Source organism: Giraffa tippelskirchi, chromosome 6 (genome assembly GCF_054371585.1).
Source record: "Giraffa tippelskirchi isolate mGirTip1 chromosome 6, T2T-mGirTip1v1.2.pri, whole genome shotgun sequence".
Lineage (NCBI taxonomy): Eukaryota > Metazoa > Chordata > Mammalia > Artiodactyla > Giraffidae > Giraffa > Giraffa tippelskirchi.
In genome coordinates this window covers 153,103,595-153,126,448 of record NC_137280.1, presented here as the reverse complement: position 1 = coordinate 153,126,448, position 22,854 = coordinate 153,103,595, and the positions used below count along the sequence as shown (strand labels likewise).

The 22,854-nt window shown below is 38.6% G+C and overlaps 1 protein-coding gene across 5 annotated transcripts in view; it reads right to left on the bottom strand.

Annotated features, from left to right (window-relative positions):
• Positions 1–22,854, bottom strand: part of ATG10 (autophagy related 10) — a 256,590-nt gene that overhangs the window by 229,116 nt on the left and 4,620 nt on the right. For 3 of the 5 annotated variants that reach the window (XM_081503879.1, XM_081503876.1, XM_081503875.1), the window contains exon 2: positions 11,063–11,182. In XM_081503879.1, the coding sequence (XP_081360005.1) occupies positions 11,063–11,170 (108 nt within the window). In that variant the 5' untranslated portion in view covers positions 11,171–11,182. Of the gene's footprint in view, positions 1–11,062; positions 11,183–16,195; positions 16,777–21,850; positions 21,986–22,854 lie in introns of those variants that run through there. The other 2 variants (XM_081503877.1, XM_081503878.1) reach the window with 2 other exon arrangements.

Here is a 22,854-nt window from a genome sequence, read left to right as displayed (position 1 = left end):
CTACAGACCGCCAGACTCCTCTGTCCATGGGATTCTCTGAGCAAGAATACTGGAGTGGGTAGCCATTCCCTTCTCCAGGGGACCTTTCCAATTGATCCTGGGTGTCCTGCATTGTAAGCAGATTCTTTACCATCTGAAGCACCAATGAAGGTATAAAGGTAGCTGTGCAAATAAACAAAGTGTGAAGTTTAGCAGGGTAGGAGAATAAATGGGAAGGGTAGGGTGAATTTTCTAGTAAGACAGTGTTAAAAGATGGAATACAGTAAAATACGGAAATATTTTAGAATCTATTTTAAAAATACGAATTTGATGTAATTAAGATATGGTAAAGGGCTTTAAGAAAATCAGTGTGAATTAATCAGAAAGGCCACTGAAAAGAAGGGATTAAAAAGAAATTCAAAGATCAAGAATCAAAAAAATTTTAATTTTAAATTTCTAAGAATAAAGTAAAATTTAAAATTTTTACTCTACATCTACATAAATTAGGAAATAAGTCCTTTAAATAATCAGCTCCTAAGTTGTTAGGGAAATGATCAAAATATTCCTAGTGTGTTGATATGAAATTTCAAGATATAATCTAGTAAATTTAACTGAAGAGACAGGGATTAATGGGCCCAGGGTGGGAAGAAACGGAGCAGAAGGCTTTTAATTCTTCTTTAAAAATAACATACAAAGTAATCTAGTGTCAATTGTATAAAATCTAATCTCAAGATTAGTAGAATATTTTGTTTTCAGTATCTGAATGGTCTCTTTTCCTGTTTCTGCTATACAAAAGTCAGAGAGTAAGTTAAAACCTATGGGAAATTATTTTATCAATAACCTGTGAAAAGTGGAATCACAGAACTAATTACTCATATCTAGCAAGTAAAAACACAAAACAAAAGAATAAATTTTAGAAAGCAAGTTGCTTTGAAGTTTTAAACCGCACAAATTCCCAAAAAGGGTCTGAATCTAAGACAAGGGTAAGAACATATGTAATTATGAATAAAGTTTAGGGTGAAGAATAAATTGTTATGACATCAAAGAGAAGGAAGCACATATGTAACATAAATAAAAGAGAGAACAGTACCAAAATCAAACCTATATACACATTACTCATATTCAACACATGTCATGATTTTGCTACATTTGCTTTATCTATCCCTGGTGTGTTTTTTCTTTGCTAACCTCATCAGTATCATTTTATACCTTAGTCATAATCAAATATCCCCAACTGTCCCCCCAAAAAACTCCTCTTACAGTTGCTTTGTTTGAGTCAGGATCAAAACAAGGTTCACACATTACATTGGGGTATGGTTCTTGAATTTCCATTAATTTAGAGTAGTGCTCCTCAAAGTGTGGTCTAAACTGGTGGCAATTCAAGAACTAATTGTAACTTACCAGCCCAAAAACTGTTCTATATCTACAGACTCTTTGTTACAGGTCAACAAGATAAATTCAGAAAAGGAAAGTAAGGACTGAGAAACTTTCATAGCAAGCTAACACTGTCAAGACATCCTAGTGCACAGTCAACAGACCCATTTCCTGAACCAGTCTCACCCTCCCATAGTAAGTCTTACATGACCTGAGCTGCACACTAGTGTTTTGCTCACTAGAACAACATGCTGCTTGCTGCCCCAAGGGTATTTTAAAAACAAAATCCAAAAAAACCTGGCTCTTAATTCTAAATAATTAGAAATACAATCCTCCTCCTCACTTCTTAACCCTACCATTAACTTTATAAGGAAACTGGGTCAGTTGTCCTTTAGATTTCTAGATTTTTCTATTTGCTTCCCATGGTGTCAATTAACTTGGTCCTCTATCACTTGACCTCCTTGATTGGTTCTATTCAGGCTCATCTTTGGTGACAAGAATATTTCATAGACTGTGGTCTGTGATACATGTTATAAAACTTCAGAAAGTACATAATATCTGGATACCCTATTTTGGGGCTTTCCTGGTGGCTCAGATGGTAAAGAATCTGCCTGCAATGCAGGAGACCAAGATTCCCCTGGAGAAGGGAATGACAACCCACTCCAATTCTTGCCAGGAGAATTCCATGGACAGAGGAGTCTGTTGGGCAACAGTCTATGGGGTCACAAAGAGTCAGACATGACTGAGCAACCAACACTTTCACCCTATTTTCGGCAAAGCTATGATCGATTACTAGGTTCAGGTAATGATAGCTCAATCCCTCTTTTGTAAGTTCCACACCAGCTTTTCATCTAATATTTTCATCTACTGATTATTACTGACTAATTCATTTCATTAGGGACTGAAAAGTGGTGATTTTCTAACTGAAGTCAGTTTTCATTCCAATCCCAAAGAAGGGCAACACCAAAGAATGCTCAAACTATTGTACAATTGCATTCATTTCACGTGCTAGTAAGGTTATGTTCAAAATCCTTCAAGCTAGCCTTCAACAGTACATAACCAAGAACTTCCAGATGTTCAAGCTGGATTTAGAAGAGACAGAGGAATGAGAGATCAAATTGCCAACATTTGTTGGATCAAACAGAAAGCAAGGAAATTTCAGAAAAACATCTACTTCTGCTTCATAGACTATGCAAAAGCCTTTGACCATGTGGATCACAATAAACTATGGAAAATTCTTAAAGAGATGGGAGAACCAGACTACCTTGCCTGTCTCCTGAGAAACCTGTATTCGGGTCAAAGAAGTTAACAGTTAGAACTGGACATGACTCTAAAATTGGGAAAGAAGTATGACAAGGATGTATATTGTTATCCTGCTTATTTAACTTATATGCAGAGTATATCATGAGAAAAGCTGGGCTGGAAGAAATATAAGCTGGAATCAAGATTGCTGGGAGAAATATCAACAACCTTAGATAGGCAGATGATATCGCCTTACTGGCAGAAAGTGAAGAAGAACTAAAAAGCCTCTTGATGAAAGTGAAAGAGGAGAGTGAAAAGGCTGGCTTAAAACTAAACATTCAAAAAACTAAGATCATGGCATCTGGCCCATCACTTAATGGCCAATAGAAGTGAGAAAAGTGGAAGCAGTGACAGATTTTCTTTTCTTGGGCTGCAAAATCACTGTGGATGGTGACTGCAGCCATGAAATTAAAAGATGCTTGCTCCTTGGAAGGAAAGCTATGACAAACCTAGACAGCATATTAAAAAGCAGAGACATCATTTTGCCCACAAAGGTCCATCTAGTCAAAACTAAGGTTTTTCCAGTAGTCATGTGTGGATGTGAGAGTTGAAGGCTGAGTGCCTTCTTTCCAAGAATTGATTCTTTGGAATCATGATGCTGGGGAAGACTCCTGAGAGTCCTTCGGAATGCAAGGAGGTGAAACCAATTGATCCTAAAGGAAATCAACCCTGAATACTCAATGGAAGGACTGATGGTGAAGCTGAAGCTCTAATACTTTGGCCACCCAATGTGAAGAGCAGACTCATTGGAAAAGACCCTGATGCTGGGAAAGATTGAGGGCAGAAGAAGTGGGTGACAGAGGATGAGATGATTAGATAGCATCACTGACTCAATGGACATGAATCTGAGCACACTCAAGGAGATAGTGAAGGACAGGGAAGCCTGGCATACTGCAGTCCATGGGGTCACAAAGAGTTGGACATGATATAACGATTGAACAACAATTGCCCTTTCTATGTTTATTGGAATTCTAGGGGGGCAGAAAACTTTCCCTTTTCAAATTAGGCTATTTAGTTACCATGAAATATAGTTCATACAGGACATGCAGGATAAACGCTTCTTTCTTTCCCTTTAACCAACAATTTTCAGACCAAGGAGTTGATGCCCTAGATACTCCCAGTGGTGTCCAATGAGTTAGGTTTGGAGTCTGTTCTGCTCCTCTCTGTCTGCCTGTTTGTTTCTCTCTCTTGCCCACTCTCTATCCCCCTTCCTTCTCTAACATTATGAGCTCATGGGTTTTTAAAATATATACAGAAATACCTTGGAGATATAGAGGGCTGGGTTCCAGACTACCACAATAAAGCAAATATCACAATACAGTAAGTCAAACAAAATTTTTTTGGTCTCCCAGTGTATATAAAAGTTATGTTTATACTATACTGTAGACTATTAAGTGAGCAATAGCATTAAGTATAAAAACACAATATATAAACAAAAAATACTTTATTGCTAAAAAATGCTAACCATCATCTAAGCCTTCAGCAAGTCATAATCATTTTGCTGGTGGAGTGTCTTGCCTTTATGCTGATGGCTGCTGACTCATGATGGTGGTGGTTGCTGAAGGTTGGGATGGCTGTGCAGTTTCTTAAAATAAGACAACAATGAAGTCTACCACATCAGTTGACTCTTTCACCAATGATTTCTCGGTAGCATGCAATGCTGTTTGATAGCATTTTACCCATTCCCTGGTGGTCCAGTGACATGACTCTGTACTTTCATGTTCATGACCCAAGTGCAGGATCCTACAAGCTGCACAGTGTGGCCAAAAAAATAAAAATAAATAAATAAATTGGAGTCCGTCTTCTCAAACCCTGCTACTGCCTTATCAACTAAGTTTATGTAATATTCTAAATATTTTGTTGTCAATTCTTCACAAAATCTTCACCACGAGTAAATTTTATCTCAAGAAACCACTTTCTTTGCTCATCCATAAGAAGCAACTCCTCATCTTTTCAAGTTTTATCATGAGACTCCAGCAAGTGAGTCACATCTTCAGGCTCCACTTCTAACTCCAGTTTTCTTGCTATTTCTATCACATCTGCAGTGACTTCCTCCACTGAAGTCTTAAACCTCTCAAAGTCATCCATGAGGGTTGGAGTGAACTTATTCCAAATTCCTGTTAATGTTGACATTTTGGTTTTTTCCAATGAATCACAAATGTTCTTCATGGCATCTAGAATGGTAAATCCTTTCCAGAAGTCTTTCAATTGACTTTGACCAGATTCACCAGAGGAGTCACTATTACACTCTTATGAAATGTATTTCTTACAAAATGAGACTTGAAAGTTGAAAATACTCCTTGATCCATGGGCCACAGAATAGATGTTGTATTAGTAAGCATAAAAACAATTTTAATCTTGTTGTACATCTCCCTCAGAGCTCTTGGGTAACTAGGTATGTAGTCAATGAGCAGTACTACTTTGAATGAATATTTTTTTCTGAATGGTATGTCTCAACAGTGGGCTTAATATATTGAGATGTTATAAATAGATGTGCTGTCATCGAGGATTTTTTGCTCCAGTTATAGAAAATCGGTAGAGTAGATTTAGCATAACCTAAAGGACCCTAAGATTTGCAGAATGATAAATGAACATTGGCTTCAACTTAAAGTCATCAGCTGCATTAGCCACTAACAAGAGATTCGGTCGGTCTGTTCTCTGAAGCTTTGAAGCCAGGCATTGACTTCTCCTCTCCAGCTATAAAGTCCTAGATGGTATCTTCTTCCAATAGAAGACTGTTTTGTCTACACTGAAAATTTGTTGTTTAGTGTAGTCACCTTCATTAACGATCTTAGCTAGATCTTCTAGATAACCTGCTGCACCTTCTACATCAGCACTTGCTGTTTCACCTTGCACTTCTATGTTATGGAAATAGTTTCTTTCCTGAAATCTCATGAGTGAAACTCTGTCAAGCTTCAAACTTTTCCTCTGCAACTTCCTCACCTTTCTCGGCCTGCAAAGAATTGAAGAGTTAGCGCCTTGCTCTGGATTAGGTTTCAGCTTATGGGAAGTTGTGGCTAGTTTGATTTTCCCAACCACTAAAGCTTTCTCCTTAGAGAAAAGCAGTTTCACTTTCTTATTGTTCATGTCTTCACTGGAGCAGCACATTTGATTTCCTTCAGGAGCTTCCCCTTTGCATGTACAACTTGGGTAACTGGCGCAAGAGGCCTAAATTTTGACCTGTCTCAGTTTTTGATATGCCTTCTTCACTAAGCTTAATCATTTCCAGTTTCTGATTTAAAGTGAGGAAACGCTTACTTTCACTTGAACACTTAGAGGCCATTGTAACGTTGTTAATTGGTCTAATTTCAATATTGCAATGTCTTAGGGAATAGAGAGACCTGAGGAGAGGGACAGAGATAGGGCAATGGCCAGTCAGTGGAGCAGTCAGGACACACACATTTATTAAGTTCACTGTTAATGGGCAGGGTTCGTGACACTCCAAAATAATCACAATACTAAATCAAAGCTCACTGATCACAGATCACCATAACAAATATAATAATAATGAAAAAATGTGAAAAACTGTGAAGATTATCGAAATGTGACATAGAGACATGAAGTGAGCAAAAGCTGTTGAAAAAATAGCACTGATAGACTTGCTCAACACAGGGTTGCCACAAACCTTTAATTTGTAAAATATACAATATCTACAAAGTGCAATAAAACAAGGTAACCCTTTAATGGGTTTCAAACAATTGCATTCATTGTTATTTACCATCTTCTCTCCCCTTTCTTATTGTAGAAAATTCAGAATAATATATCAGTGCACTGTGCTGTCTTTAGTTGCATCTGACTCTTTGCAACCCCATGAACTGTAGCCCTCCCAGCTCCTCTGTCCATGGGAATTCTCCAGGCAAGAATACTGGAGTGGGTTGCCATGCCCTCCTCCAGGGGACTCTTCCCAACCGAGGGATCAACCAAGGTCTCCTGCATTGCAAGCGAATTATTTACCATCTGAGCCACCGGGGAAGCCCAAGAATACTGAATGGGTAGCCTATTCCTTCTCCAGGCGATCTTCCTGACCCAGGAATCGAACCAGGGTCTCCTGCATTGCAGCAGGATTCATTACCAGCTGAGCTACCAGGGAAGCCCCAACAAATCAATACTACAATATATAGTTTTCATATAGTTTTCTGAAAACCTAACTAGAACTTCATTCAGACCAATCCAGTATACTTGGTGCTAATAGACTTTCATAAAGTTTTCTGAAAACCTAACTACAATTTCATTCATAGCATTATTTATCTAACAAAAGACACTGAAAATTTCAATTAACCAACTAAAAATGATAATCATACAATAACTGTCCACATGCCAGAAACTACACTAAACTTTTAGAATGCAAATCTCATTTAATCCTTCAACAACCATGTTGGGTATTATTGTTATTCCTATTTTATAGGTAAAAAAAATGAAGTTTGACTACATTAAGTAAATTGTCTAAAATCCAGCTAGTAGAGGACGATGGTAAAGGAAATAATGGTAGAGCAAGGATTTGTACTCAGGTCTATCTGACTCTGAAGCCTATGATCTTAATCACTATCTTTAATATCTGATACACCATCACATTAAACAATGGCTCTTAGGAAGAGTGTACCAACCTCCTGAGGGGTTTGGAGATGTTAGGAGTAGGAAAACAAGAACAGTCCTGACCAGATGCCAATAGAATCAAACCCCACCAAAAAAATACTGATTTAGAAGCATTCTCCTTAATCTGCATACCTCCAGATATAATAAGCTAGGACATTTTGACTATTTTAAGAAATTTCTTTCTTTTAAAATTTTAAATTATTTATATGTTTCATTCACACTGCTTTTCTCATGAACTCTGCAGAAATAATGATATTTTGCCTTACCTAAAATGTTCAGTTACACCAATTCTCTAAATATTAAAAGATAAAATGGGTGGTACCAAAGTGGTTTATGAACAAACCTGAAAATATGAGTGACAGTATACATACTCTTTATATAGGGATAAACAAAGTTCTTTTTAAAAATGAGGGGCAAGAAGGGGCAGAGAGAGACACTAAAAAGTTATATAAGAAACCTTTTGGGGATGATAGATATGCTCACTCTCATGATTGTGGTGAAGGTTCAAGGTCTGTACATACAGCAAAACTTATCAAATTATACACTTTAAATATGTGCAGTTTATTGTTCGTCAATTATATACCAATACAACTATTTTTAATACAAAAATTAATTTCTGGAGCCTAAAAAGTAAAAGTTTAAGTATTGTTTCCAAACAGTTCCACAAAGCCTGAGATGTAATAAGGATGGAAGGTTTAAGGGAGATAACAAAGTAACTGATTCACAATTTCTTTCTTAAATAGGGTATGCTAAGTTGCTTCAGTCGTGTCCGACTCTGTGCGACCCCATAGACGGCAGCCCCCAGGCTCCACCATCCCTGGGATTCTCCAGGCAAGAATACTGGAGTGGGTTGCCATTTCCTTCTCCAGTGCATGAAAGGGAAAAGTCAAAGTGAAGTCGCTCAGTCGTGTCCGACTCTCAGCGACCCCATGGACTGTAGCCTACCAGGCTCCTCCGTCCATGGGATTTTCCAGGCAAGAGTACTGGAGTGGGGTGCCATTGCCTTCTCCGAAATAGGGTATAGGACTGCAGAAATTAAGTAGCAAAAATACTAACATTCTAAAATACAGTAGAGAAGGATCTCTTTGCCTGGAGTCCTTTATCCTAATTCAGATCAACAGCATGCATTGAGGCAAGGTGAGAAATCAGTCAACACCAGGCAGACACCCAATCCCAGAAGTCACCCACTGGCCACACAGAGCCATGGCATGTGGGTTCAGTCCTCGCTATCTTTGAAAAGTATCTTTTTAAATTAGTTGCCAACACTTAAAAATTTAAATATTATCCTACATCTTTTTTACTTCTCTTGGAAGATTTGGTAAACTCCTGGGCTCATGTTTCTAACCTGTCCTCAGGCCAAGCACTCTGCTCAGCCATGGGCCCCGACTCAGTGTCCACACTGTCTTGTCCCTAGCAGCTCGACCTAGTTACATTACCCCACCGGGTCTTCATAGACTCTTGAGTTTGCAATCCTTCCCTTAAGGCTGTAATGATTTTCTCTGATGAAGGTTTTTGGGTTTTTTTGATACTATCTATAGGCTCATGCCCACATTAAAGAGAATAGTCCTTAATTAGAGGCATAATTCTTACTCCAAAGGGTAGGCAGCTTTTCTAACTCAGCAGGAAATGGCAGCAAACAAGAAACTAGACTTAGCCATACCCATCCTTGAAGTAGAGGCAAGGCCAAGAATAAAAACAAATCCTGGAAACTGGCTCTTATGGCACTACTTTCAACAAATTCAGTGAAGAAACTTCTGACACATAATTCCCCCCCTGGAGATCTTCCCCAAAGCCCCTCAACACACACAAACACATACACACACACAACTTCCTCTCTAACCTTCCCCTCCCCCACTCTACTAGGTCCCTGAAATGGTACAGGAATCTATTATTCAGCCTCCAGCTTAAGATAAAAGAAAAAATTCTTTTCTTTTTGTTTAACATGGTGAAAAGGGAAAGTTCCCAAAGTATAATCACATAAATTATTACAGGACAAAATGCGTCAGAAACCTATTCTCATCCAATGAATAAACAGCCAACATTTTAACCATTATATATCAGAAGCATTAACATTAAAATCAGGAAGAAGACAAAGAGATTTGTTATTACTATTAACAGTTTTCTACTCAATTCACAAAAATAATAGAGAGAAATATTACAAAGAGGGCAATGAAAAACTCTTCATTTGTAGATAGCCTCATTCTACTTAGAACACACAACAGAAATTACTGATAAATAATGAAAATTAGAAGGAGAATTTAGTAAGATGAATGGTTACAAAAGTAATATATAAAAATTAGTAGTTCCTTTATATGTTGATAATAATCATAGAAGAAATAAGATTAGAAATTCAAACATAACAGAAAGCAAAATTATAAAATACTCAGCACCAAAAATAACAAAAGGTGCTATTAAGATCATATTATCCTAGACTGAGAGACACCTTAAGGATTTATGAACTGTTCCATCATTAATTTAGAGAGTAGGGCTGGAATCTACCACAAGAAATTGACTCTATACCTCTGAACCCTGACATGAACCCCCTGCCAAAGCTTAGCTGACATACGACCCAAGAGGACATCATGGCTTCTATCCCCAGTGACAATCTGAACCTGATCAAGACCTGCATTTCCCTGGCCTCTAGTTCTGAATCATAAGAATCAGCTCAAAAATGTTCACATTTCTCATATTTCATACAGGAAACAGAGTTAATCAACAGAGACACAAGATTTTACCACTTTTTCACAAATCACATAAAACATCAAATAGAAAAAACTTAACTTATTCTCTGAAAAAGTTATTTCAAAGACCTCTTAAAGAGCTTTTGGCAGAGAATCTTACTAAATATATGTGTGGAAATAAATGAGTATATAGACTTTTTACATTACTATTAATGTTACTGAGTAGAACAAAAAGAAAGAATGTTTTGGAATGTGTTTATATTATTAAGAAATTCCCAAAGATACAGTCCTCCAAAGCTATGGATTTTCCAGTGGCCATGTATGGATGTGAGAGTTGGACTACAAAGAAAGGTGAGCACTGAAGAACTGATGGTTTTGAACTGCAGTGATGGAGAAGACTCTTGAGAGTCCCTTGGACTGCAAGGAGATCAAACCAGTCCATCCTAAAGGAAATCAGTCCTGAATATTCACTGGCAGGACTGATACTGAAGCTGAAACTCCAATACGTTGTCCACCTGATGCAAAGAACTGACTCACTGATGCTGGAAAAGATTGAAGCGGGAGGAGAAGGGGATGACAGAGGATGAGATGGTTGGATGGAATCACTGACTCGATGGACATGAGTTTGAGTAAGCTCCGGGAGTTGGTGATGGACAGGGAAGCCTGGCGTGCTGCAGTCCATGGGGTCACAGAGTCGGACACAACTGAACGACTGAACTGAACTGAACAGTCCTCCATAATTCAGAATGTGTGATTATTTGACCATGGTTTAATGTCTGGATTATCTTTTCACTCTCTGGACAAAAGTAGTTTCCTAAGAAAATTAATAGTATAAACAAATGGTTTGAAGCACCACAGAAGCATCTGTTTACATTTAGATAATTAATTTGCTAAGCACTCTTATCTGTTAAATTAAAGCAGGTCACCTAAGGACTTTTCTAGATAATACTTCATTATCCTAATTATAATGAGTATATATAGCTAAAGTAATAAAATGGACATCTGTTTTAAAACATTCTTCAATTTAAGCCTTTTACTAAATCAAACTAGCTTTCATACATTATTTTCAATTACTGAGGTTTTAAGTGGGGAAAAATAAAAACCTCCATCGAAATAGAAAATAAAATTCTTACCTTTGAAGCTCTCCATTCCCAACCATCACCTATCTTCTGTGAATGTTTAATGAATTCTGCACAATAATGCTGGAATGTTTTTTCTCCAAAGAACTCATCTTCTTCCATACTAAATGAGAACTGAAATATAAAAACTCAGTATTAACATAAGCTGTGGAATGAATACTGAAAGGAATTCTGCTAATTCATGTATTTCTTCAAACAAACCAAAATTTGGCATGTGCGTTGGAAAATAACCCCAGAGCCATTCCAAAAAAAAAAAAGTGTTTTGTTTCCATCTTTCTCTCCCTCCCCATCTTTTAACAGGAGGAAAATGTGATCAACATGAAAACTCAAAACCTAGTTTTTGAGTTGTAACAAATACATATCTAGGGTTCAAAAAGTCTAGTTTGTCCATAAATTTAGTTCCAAGTGTTTATATTATCTCCCTTCTAAGTTAATGCTTCCAAACAACCTCCTCAGACTTCCTTCTCTATCTCCTACCTTAGCTCTTATATAAACAGCATGACAGTGATTAGTGGAGCTGGGCCATTCTTCCCACTTTATTCGAGTTCAACTCACTAACAAATGATGTTCCAAAGCCTAAAGTAACTGTTTCACAAGGTGTAAGGTTATGATCACCTAATTAATTATCTACTTTATTGAGTCAGCAAATGTGACAAATCAAGGATTATCCATATATTTGTTACATAAATCTGTCCAAAACATAAAATACTGTTTATAGAAAGAAAACTTTAGAGCATCTGAAAGGAAACTCACAGATTTTATAGTTCAAGTCTCTTAATGAGAAAAGTTGGACCCAGTGAATGCCCACATTCTCTTCATTAGTGATAAGCATCATCAGACAATTAGCACTTGGCAACTGCTTACTATGTCAGGTACTTATGCTGGATACTTCACATTCCCACTTAATCCTCACACAACCCAATGGCTGTTGCTATCCTCATTCCTCAAAAGAAAACGGGAAAGTAATCTGCTCAAGAATGTAGTTGTTGTTTAGTTGGTCAGTCATATCCAACCCTTTTGCAACTCCACAGACTGTCGCCCACCAGGGTACCCTGTCCATGGTATTTCCCAGGCAAGAATACTGGAGTGGGTTGCCATTTCCTTCTCCAGGGGATCTTCCAGAACTAGGGACTGAACCTGCATCTCCTGCATTGGCAGGCAGATTCTTTACCACTGAGCCACCAGGGAATCCCAAGAATATAAATGAGGAAAACTCAAAGATACAAATGAAAACTTCAAACCCCAGTTCGACTCCAGGGCCAAAGATCTATCTATACTAGCTGATTCCCAGTACAATGTTCTTTCTGATTATTCAAATTCACTATGACCTACATAAGAATTTGTTCATTCATCCAATAAATACATATTGAATTTCTAAGTAGTAGGCACCATGCATAGACAAAGGTTAGATACACAAAAACGAAAAATATATAATCCTTGCCCTGTAAGAATTTATCCTGCAATGAAGGGAGGTAACCAGTAACAATAATTACAGTAGAAACTTTCTTAACCAAGCAACACTCAACTTGCCAGATTAAATGACACAATGTCTACTCCCTCTATAAAACACTGACTACAGCATACTTATTATGAAGCATCTCTGATCCTATCAGTTGAGTGTAAAGTTCACAAACCACATTCATGCATCATAAATACATATTTTAATGCAACACAAACCAAATCAGTACAATGTAAGCCAAAAAAGAGAACTGTTATTTCTATGACGTAGACTTTATAAAGACTTGCAAAGACTATAAAGGCAAGTCTTTATATGAAAATATATACTATTGAACTAGTTATAGGCAATACAACTGAAAAGACTGGCTGAGGGGGAAAAAAAAATCATACAAACCAAAAATTCTGTGCTCAGACTGTTGCACAAGTGGCTTATGTTCTTTCTTTTAAACCCAAACTAGAAATTTAGAGGATGCATCCCACATTCGGTATAATTAAGAATGAACAATGAATTCCAATCAACTAACCATACTCAAAGAAAATGCCTTGGTAATACATGGAAAAACTGGCAAATGAATATATGTATATGTTTTAAGTTGAAATAAAATGTTTTAAGTACATAAGTATAATTTTTCTAATTCTAGCTTTAATCAAGTTTTTCAATTAAGAGCTCACCTCTCAATTCTGATAGCACTGGAAAAAAGGACTTCAAGTTAAAGTATACAATGGAGCAATGCACAGATTATGGTAGGCACAAGAAGAGTCCCTAACAAAGAGGGGAAGGTGTGGGAAAGTGTGGGGTGGGAGTGGAGTTGAATCTGTAAGGTATGTAGGAGTTTTTGCAAGGTAACTTTGTCAGTGAGTGAATCCCAGGGATTGGAACAGTGGTCCATGCAGGGAGGATGGTGTGAACCAAGGTAAGTAAGGGTGTAAAGAACTGCAAGTTTGATGCCACCAACATGATAAGGTAAATATACGAAGAGGGACTTCCTTGGTGGTCCAGTGGCTAAGGGTCTGCACTCCCAATGCAAGGGGCCTGGATTCGATTCCTGGTCAGGAAACTAGATCCTATATGTCACAACTGAAAAAAGATCCTGCATGTCACAACTAAGACCCAGCACAACCAAATAAATAAAAAAAAATATTTTGTTTTAAAGAGATAGGCAGAGAGTAAGGGAAGGTAGAGATAGTCAAATCCTATGCAAGCTAAATCTGTCTGCCCTCACTAGTGGAACAGAAATGGATGGGAAGGGCCTCAAAGATACTAGACAGAATAGTAATGAACTTCCTGACAGGAGGCTTGTATGCCATGCCAGAGTTTGAACCATTTCCATAGGAAACAGGGAATCAGAAGTTGGAGCTGAAAAGTCAGAACGGTAAATTATCAGTGGTTGGGCTTTCCTTGTGGCTCAGCTGGTAAAGAATTCGCCTGCAATGTGGGAGACCTGGGATCGATCCCTGGGTTAGGAAGATCCCCTGGAGAAGGGAAAGGCTACCCACTCCAGTATTCTGGCCTAGAGAATTCCATGGACTGTATAGTCCATGGGGATGGGGTCGCAAAGAGTCGGACACGACTGAGCGACTTTCACATTCCATGGAGTATGTATCTAAAGGGCACAGCTTGAGGGCAGGGAGGAGAGTTTGAAGCTGTTACAGTGGTCTATGAAAGGTCACGAGGAGCTAAACCCAGGCAATGAAAGGGAGCAGAAAGAATTGTTGTTGTTTTAGTTGCTGAGTCATGTCTGACTCTCTTGTGACCTTATTGGACTGCAGCCCACCAGGCTCCTCTGTCTATGGGACTTTCCGGGCAAGATTACTGGAGTGGGTTGCCAGTCCCTCCTCCAGGGGATCTTCCCGACCTAGGGATCGAACCTGCATCTCCATATCTCCTGCACTGCAGGCAGATCCTCTACCACTAAGCCACCACGGGGGAAGCCCCGCAGAAAGAATACGTATATTAAATTATGGAGAGAGGCCAAGATGAACTTAAAAGATCTGGAATTCATTTGTTTAAAAGAGACAAATGAAACCATGAGAGTAAATATTGCAAGCTGGAATGCATATGGCAGATTCTTAATACAGCTTCTGGTGGATTATGAAATTTTACACTAAATTTTGTATACATACACCTACCTATATTTTGAAAAGGAAAGATTCTAGAATTTTCAACAGATTGCTTGAGGAGTCTTAACCAAAAAGTTAGGAACCTCTGTGGATAGAGAAAAGAGCAGTGGGTTGAGAAAGAAACCTTCAGAGCAGCAGCACTTGAGGGACCTACAGAGGTAGAAGAACAAACACAAGAGCTAGAGAATCAGGAATGAAGCATTAGGAGATCCCAGCAAGAGCAATGCCACAGAGCCAGGGAATAAAGGTTTCAAGGGAGTAGAGAATAACTAACAAAGAACCAACACTGTCAAAAGAAAAGAGAGACCCATTAAGAAAAGGGCTGAAAACATGTATGGAGCTTGAAAATGAAGCAGTCATTGATGCCTTAATGAGCAGTTTCAGCAATGGTAGAGAAAGCAGGCTGTGATGGGCTAAGGAGAAAACTACACGTGCAGATATAAGAAAAAAATTGTAGAGTACTTTTCAAAAAATTTGATTGGAAAGTAGATACAAATGGTAACCGAAGCAGTACATAGGCTTAAGGGAGGATATTGTTTTTCCTAAGAAAGGAGATAAGAAAATAAGTTTAAGCTGAGCAAAGGGGGTTGGAGAGAAGGAAAAGTTGAAAATACCAAATAGAGAAAGTGACTGATGAAGCAATATCCTAAAGGGGCTGGGAGGAGATATAGTCATCAGTACCGGAGGATGGATGTGAGTAACACGACACCCCTTGCAATCGGAGGAAAGGCATTTGAGGGTGAATATTAAGGAAGACAAAGTCTGATGATCACAAGATTTTCAGATACAGGGGTAGAGGACAGTGAGGTGTTTGAGAAAGCAAGTATAGATTAGGAATTGCGAGTGAAGAAGATGAGAGGACAGCATTTAAAGATGAGCAGACACAAGGGAAGGCCCAGCACATTCTATGAAGTATTGTGGTTGCCTTCAGCAGTGCTCAGCTCAGTTCCCCTGGTCAGAACCAGCAGAGAGGGCTGCACTGACTACACATAAAGCTGAGTTTTGCTGGTTGAGTCAGGGAAAGGATAAGGGTAAAAGAAGGAATAGAATATGCTACTGAGAACAGCTCAAAGGTCCAGATTATGTAAAAACAGAAAAGATGCTGAGAAGGGGCTGGGAAAATATGGCAGTATCAAGAAATATTACATATGAAAGATGGTGAAGAACAACTGCAGTGAAAGGAAGGAAATGAAAGAATGGGAAGACTGTGAGACTTAGGACTTGAGAAGGTCTCAGCTGCAGCCATGGAAGTTAAATATATAAAGTAGCTTGGAAATGAAGGTCACTGGAGCTCAGGAAGTTTAAAAAACTATAAGACATAATGTTTGCTGTCTTCCACACAGACACTTAAGTCACTTAGGATTATTATGAGAGCTATCAGGAACAGAGAGCTCTTTTAAAAATATGGAAGTTCAACTGAGAGATTTAGAAATGACAATGGGCAAATGGTAGAAGACAGTAGAGCACAGAGGTGGTAAGTAACACAGAGGTGGTAAGTGTGGTATACAATGCCAAGACCATCAAGAATAATCACTAATAAACCATTACCTTTGTTTACGATAGTGAGAACACAGCCTTGGATTCCTTCTCAATATGGTGCTCAAGGCAGCCACTACCAGTGATTACGGACAGCATGTGAGAAAAAAAGACTACCCTGTCATATCTGGTAGAGCTGAATTTCATGAGCCTCAAAGTAGCAGGACTATTTCCATGATGCTGAAGAAGTAACCTAAAATTGGCTCTGCAGAAGTGGGGGTTACCAGCAATCTCAATACCCGGAGCCTTGTAGGGTGGAAGAAAAAGCAGCCTCCATTCAAAGAGGGTTTTTGGTTTTTTTGTTGTTGTTTATAAGTCAAGTTTCCTTGAAAACGACTTGGTGTAAGCACTAACCTGAGCAGATGTTAACATCACGTAAGATACGTGTAGAAACACTATATCCGCATGCCACTCCCTCTCTGGAGAGTCACAATGCAGGCACGCTGTGTGAGGAAACTAGTAACTCAGGGTTTCCCAACTCCTTTGACCACAAAATTCCTTTTCTTGGTAACATTTTTTAACACCTTACTCCACAGAATGTAATAAAGAAAATAATGGATGAAGGGTTTAGGTTTTTTGTTTGTTGGTTGGTTTGTTTTTTAACTGTGGATGTGTGCTCCTGAGGTCACAATGGAAAATCTGAGAGGAATAGGGGAACAGTGAGAGAACAGGTTTGGGAAGAGAAGGCACCAAGTACAGGAATATAAATACAGCAGAGTTGATAAGCTGCAGGGGCTTCGATGAAGGCAGTCAAATGTTTCAAGGATATAAGTGAGATCTCCAGTTTACATGCAAAATTCTGGTTAACAAGCTGTTTCAGTGCACATACAAATTGAGAAAGTGACATCTAAGAAGTCTGTATAAGGAAGAACAGAAGCTAACTTAGCAAAAGGAGGAGGTAAAGGAAACAGAATGTGCAAAAACCCAAGAAGTTCTAGTAATTGAAAAACTCTTGTTTAACTGAATTAGAGGTAGAGGAAGGGTACTGAGAAAACCACAGCTGATGAAGAGGGACTTGTAGCCTGAGGGCTCAAAAGATTTTGAAAGTGAGAGTAAACTGATCAGATTAACATTCTGGCTTCCAAAGGAGAATACAGATCTAATCTGACTGGACAGAAATCAGTTAAAAGGTTCTTAAAATGATTCAGGAGAGACACAACAGTATTAAACAAAGACTGGCAGTAGGGTGGAAGAGGGACAGATTCAAAAAAATTTTGATAGTGTAATATACTCATTACAACACTTGGCTGGTCTTGGTATATAAGGAATTGGTAGGAGAAAAAGTTCAAGAAACAGTCTTAGCTCTTTGCCTTAAATGGTAGTCTCTACCTAGGTGGCACAGTGGTAAATAATCCGCCTGCCAATGCAGGAGACGCAGGTTCAATCCCTGGGTCAGGAAGATCCCCTGGAGGATGAAATAGCAACCCACTCCAGTATTCTTGCCTGAAAAACTCCATCAACAGAGAAGCCTGCTGGGCTATAGTCTGTGGAGTCGCATAGAGCCAGACATAACTGAGCACCTGAGCACACACATACCTGACGGACTGAGACAGATCCCTGCAGGAAAAGCAGGTTTGGGAAGTGAGATGGGTTTAACGTAGCACCCCTGAGTTTGAGTTTGAAATGTCTGTGCAGTACCCAAGCAAAGAGATCTAGCAGGCATTTTGAGTCTGGAACTCAGGAGGAAAGAGAAATCTGAGCTAGGAATATTAATTCTCAATCAATATTTCATAGATAACAGAACACATTTGATCACTTAGGGAGAGGATACAGAATGAAAATAGGAAGACCGAAACAGAGCAGTTACAGAAATAATTTTTCCAACTGTATGATGACCATGACATATACTGAGAGATACTAAATCAAAGAAAAATTGAACTTAATTCATAAAGAATACTAAAACATTTTGGAACATTTTATAAATTCCAAACAAACTCTTACTTAATAACAAAATTGAACTAAGTAAAAACACTCCATCCCCTAAGCCCTCCAGTTACTTGAGGTTTACTGAACTATTCAAAATGTTAGTCAAAACATAAAATTTCACTCAATAGCCATAGTTTATCTAATTAACAGCACTGTGCCACTAGCAAGATGACTGAACATCAAAGCACTAATTAATTTTTGGTTGAATACTTTTAAAAATTATCTAAGGACTGGGCTTTGCTCAAGGATGTTACATATAATAAAAAAAAACACTTACGGCTTGATTATAAAATTAGGAACTATATTATATTAAAATGATATCCATCTCAATTCAAATCATCATAATATGGTATAATGAAATATCACTGAGTAATTATTACCTCTTTGCTCAAGTAAGAATATTTCAACTCATTAAAAATGAAAATAAAATACAATCAACATTTTTCTATGTACTTTTCAAATTGTAACACACTGGTCCTTTACCAGGTTCACAGTCTAGTAGGGACAGAAATTAGAATCTTAGAACTATAAGAAGGTTGGAATTATGGTCAAAAATAGAAATAACCACAACTGCAACTTATTAAGCAATAATGGCAAGAATAATCCTTATTTTGCACATGGAAAACCTGAGACGTGAACTGCCTATGTTTCCAGACTTAAGCTATCTTCAGACCAGAGGTAAAAACAGAATACAGGTGAACTATCAGTAAAAGACATATTCCAATTCTCATCTATCCTAAATGATGAAACTCTCATCTCTTAATATAAGGAAAAGTTAGAAATAAGTCAAAACTCTTCTGTGTCAAAGCGTAAGTTGATAGTACATCTATTTTGCTTGAGTTTCACTCTTGCTGAACAGCTGTTTGCTTTGAACTCAAACAATCAAAACCTTATTTTAAGTGCTCAAATAGAGGCTAAAGATTGGAAAGGCAGAAAAATTTTTTTCCTCATCAAGGGAAAGAAGTCTTTCTAAACTATGTGTTAGCCCTAAATTAGTGTGAAGAAGCTTATTCTGCTGCTATTCAGTTCAGTTCCGTTGCTCAGTTGTGTCCAACTCTTTGCGACCCCATGGACTGCAGCAAGCCAGGCCTCCCTGTCCATCACCAACTCCCAGAGCTTACTCAAACTCATGTCCATCAAGTCGGTGATGCCATCCAATCATCTCATCCTCTGTCAGCCCCTTCTCCTCCTGCCTTCAATCTTTCCCAGCATCAGGGTCTTTTCCAATGAGTCATCCAATGAGCTGCTATTAAATATTATCTTTTCAGAAAGTAACCCCAATGAATTCTAACACTGTGTATATAATCATTGTTCAAATAATTCTTTTTAATTTTAAAAACAATTCTTTTCACTACTCTCCACATATTTTAATGAGATTTTTTAATCTAATGTGTGGGTAACTGATTCTTTGTTTTAGGGATTTTTGTTTTTGTTTTTTGGGTCAGAGATATTTCTTTTAATGAATCTATAAATCAGTCTATATCAGAATCATAATAAGACTAAAACATTTTAAGAAATATAAATTTCCCCAGAACTTCAGATCATTTACAAAAATGTGATTATCACAGAACATACTATGCATACTTTGAAACATTAAAGATCATTTGTAACTAATAAAAGTAGGCAACTTCCTCTGTCCTTGTCCCTCCCTGCAGCAATTCTACATTTTAACTGGAGATTTAGACTCTTTCCTTAAAAATGCATGCAATTACTAGCTAGGGAAGTGAACTCAACCTATTATCTTTATGTGAATTTAGCTGGAATTAATTTAAATTAGTTAATCATTTACCTATCGGGGTCCTTGAGTAGTGGTCCTCAAATTTTTGAGAGTAAAGAAACACCCAGGGTATAAATTTAAATGTAGAATCCTAGGCCCAGATAAGAAACATCACCCAATTCCGAAGGCCCCAAAATAAGCATTTGTAATTAGCACTAGGGATACTTTTGAGGAATCATGGTAGAACACCAAGACAAAAGACAGATTGTTTTAACAGGGATATTAATGGCCCTGGATTTCAAGGCATGTGGCAACCCGGGCAAGGCACAGCAGGCATGATCCCGGTAATCCAATAAGTAGCACTGTGTTGTCCGCTTAGTCGCTCAGTTGTGTCCAACTCTTTGTGACCCCCTGGAATGCAACCTGCCAGGCTCCTCTGTCCATGGGGATTCTCCAGGCAAGAATACTGGAGTGGGTTGCCATGCCCTCCTCCAGGGGATCTTCCCAATCCAGGGATCGAACCCAGGGCTCCTGCACTGCAGGTGGATTCTTTACCATCTGAGCCACCAGGGAGGCCCAATAGAAAGCACAGGAAGCAGAAAAAGAGAAGAAGCTAGTTCAGGCTTGACAGCAGTTGACCAGCAAGCTCAGCACTCCCTCTTTGCCTTCCCACTGAAACATATCCGAAATCAAAGTTTAAACGGGATACCGCACTGTACCTAAACTGGAATTGAGGGACTTGGGATAGCTTTTTTGGTAGCTGATGCTTGCTATGGCCTCTGCATCAAAAGGTCCAGTTAGGAAGAGGGTAAGGAGGCATCTGCTGCTAAGTCGCTTCAGTCGTGTCCGACTCTGTGCGACCCCATAGACGGCAGCCCCCAGGCTCCGCCTTCCCTGGGATTCTCCAGGCAAGAATACTGGAGTGGGTTGCCATTTCCTTCTCCAGTGCATGAAAGTGAAAAGTGAAAGTGAAGTCGCTCAGTCGTGTCCGACTCTTAGCGACCCCATGGGCTGTAGCCTACCAGGCTCCTCCGTCCATGGGATTTTCCAGGCAAGAGTACTGGAGTGGGGTGCCATTGCCTTCTCCGAAGGAGGCATCTAGCTCTTCTCAATTCTATATTTCCTTCAGAAAAAAAAAAGGGCCTGCAGTGCCCCCACAGCTTGGAGCTGAGGACAGAATTCATGAGACTGCTTTCTTTCCTCAAGCCTCCCTCATATTCCAAGCACCCAGGGAGCATTTCCTTCAGAGAAACTTTATGCAGTGGTGGAGGGAGCTGGGTTGTATCAGAAAGTCAACTGTTAAGTTTTCAGGAGTTTGGGGAGCTAGCTGATATAAAGTTGACAGCTTGAAATTAATCACAACCAGAATATTTACACCACAGAAACTGACAAATGCCACAACTGGCTTCCAATACCCATTGGTAATTCTCTTTCAAGAAAATTAACTCCCAGTGATACAATGTTCATGGCCAGAAATGGAAAGTGAAGCCTGTAGAGAACTGCATACAGTTATGTAAAGTCAGCAACAGGTGGTTATGGGAACAGAACAAACCCTCAGAAGAACAGTATCTCACCACTTACTCTTTCCCCTCCCAAAACACTCAAAAACAATACATCATTTCAAATTACACCAAAATATTCCCCTCATTAGAGACACAGGCCTGAAAGATTAAATAATAGGAAAGGCCTCTCCTGAGTACAGAAAGATCTATCCTTCATAAATTGGGTTGTATCTATCAACATGCTCTCCAACCTAATACTGAGAAGAAGAGTCCTCCAGCATCTAAGTGTAGTGAAGGGGATGCAAGAAGCTTACTCAGTCTTACAAGAATGAGCAACACCATCCCTACAGAAGTCCCTCTTCTGTCAAGCTAAGAAAACCAAAAACCTTACTAACAGCACAGGGCCAAGCTGAAGCTTGCGCACCATAAGAAAAAGGAGCACTGCCATAAAGAAGAAAGCTTGCTCCTATCATGGGCTTACACTAGAAAACAGAAGGAAAAACTCAGAAATTATCCCTTTACCTTCCCAATTGAAAAAGTGAGTGACTGAGTGAGTGAAATCGCTCAGTCGGTGTCCGACACTTTGCAACGCCATGGAATGTAGCCTACCAGGCTTCACCGTCCATGAGATTCTCCAGGCAAGAGTACCAGAGTGGGCTGCCAGAAAAAGAAAAAGGGCAAATAAAAAAGTCTTTGAAAAGCAAGAAATGAGAGGGAAAACAACAGCTAAGATTAAAAAGGAAACTGAAAAAGAAAAAACTGGAAGGGAATTCAAACATGTAATAGTAGACGAGTTCTATACAAAAGGCAAAAAAATGAAGTACAGAAGCTGGGGGAAAAAATCTCATTAACATTTTAACATATACACATGAGATGATCTCTAAACACAGAAGAAAAAGGACCAAGAAGAAAACAATGCATATTGATTGACAGGAAGGACAAAGAACACAGATCCAACCTACAAATAACTGGCATTTCTGAACTGAAATCATAACCAAACATACAACTGAAAATTTTTTCCTGAGCTGAGTAAAAGAAAGATTAAAAAGATTTACTTCCATAAATTGAGTGGATTCACTATGTTTGAGAAAAAAGCTGGAAAGAAACCTATGCCTAGAAGTAGTCTATGGAATTTATTTAAAAAACAAAAAGGAAAACAAAAATTCAGACAGAAAAAAAAAAAAACAGTTTGCCTCCAAAGGAACAAAAATCAGTGTAGCCACAGCCATCTCTTCCACCAGAGATGACAGAGCAATGTTTAAATAGCTGAGGACTTGTGACTTATAATTTCATATCTTATAGGAGAAGGAAATGGCAACCCACTCCAGTACTCTTGTCTGGAAAATTCCATGGATGGGGGAGCCTGGTAGGCTGCAGTCCATGTGGTTGCAAAGATTCGGACACGACTAAGCAACTAACACACACACACACATAACCTTATAACAGAGTTAAGCATGCTGTATATACTAAGTAAAAATACTAAAAAAATTCAAACTTTGAAATGAATTTATTTTACATATCTACCT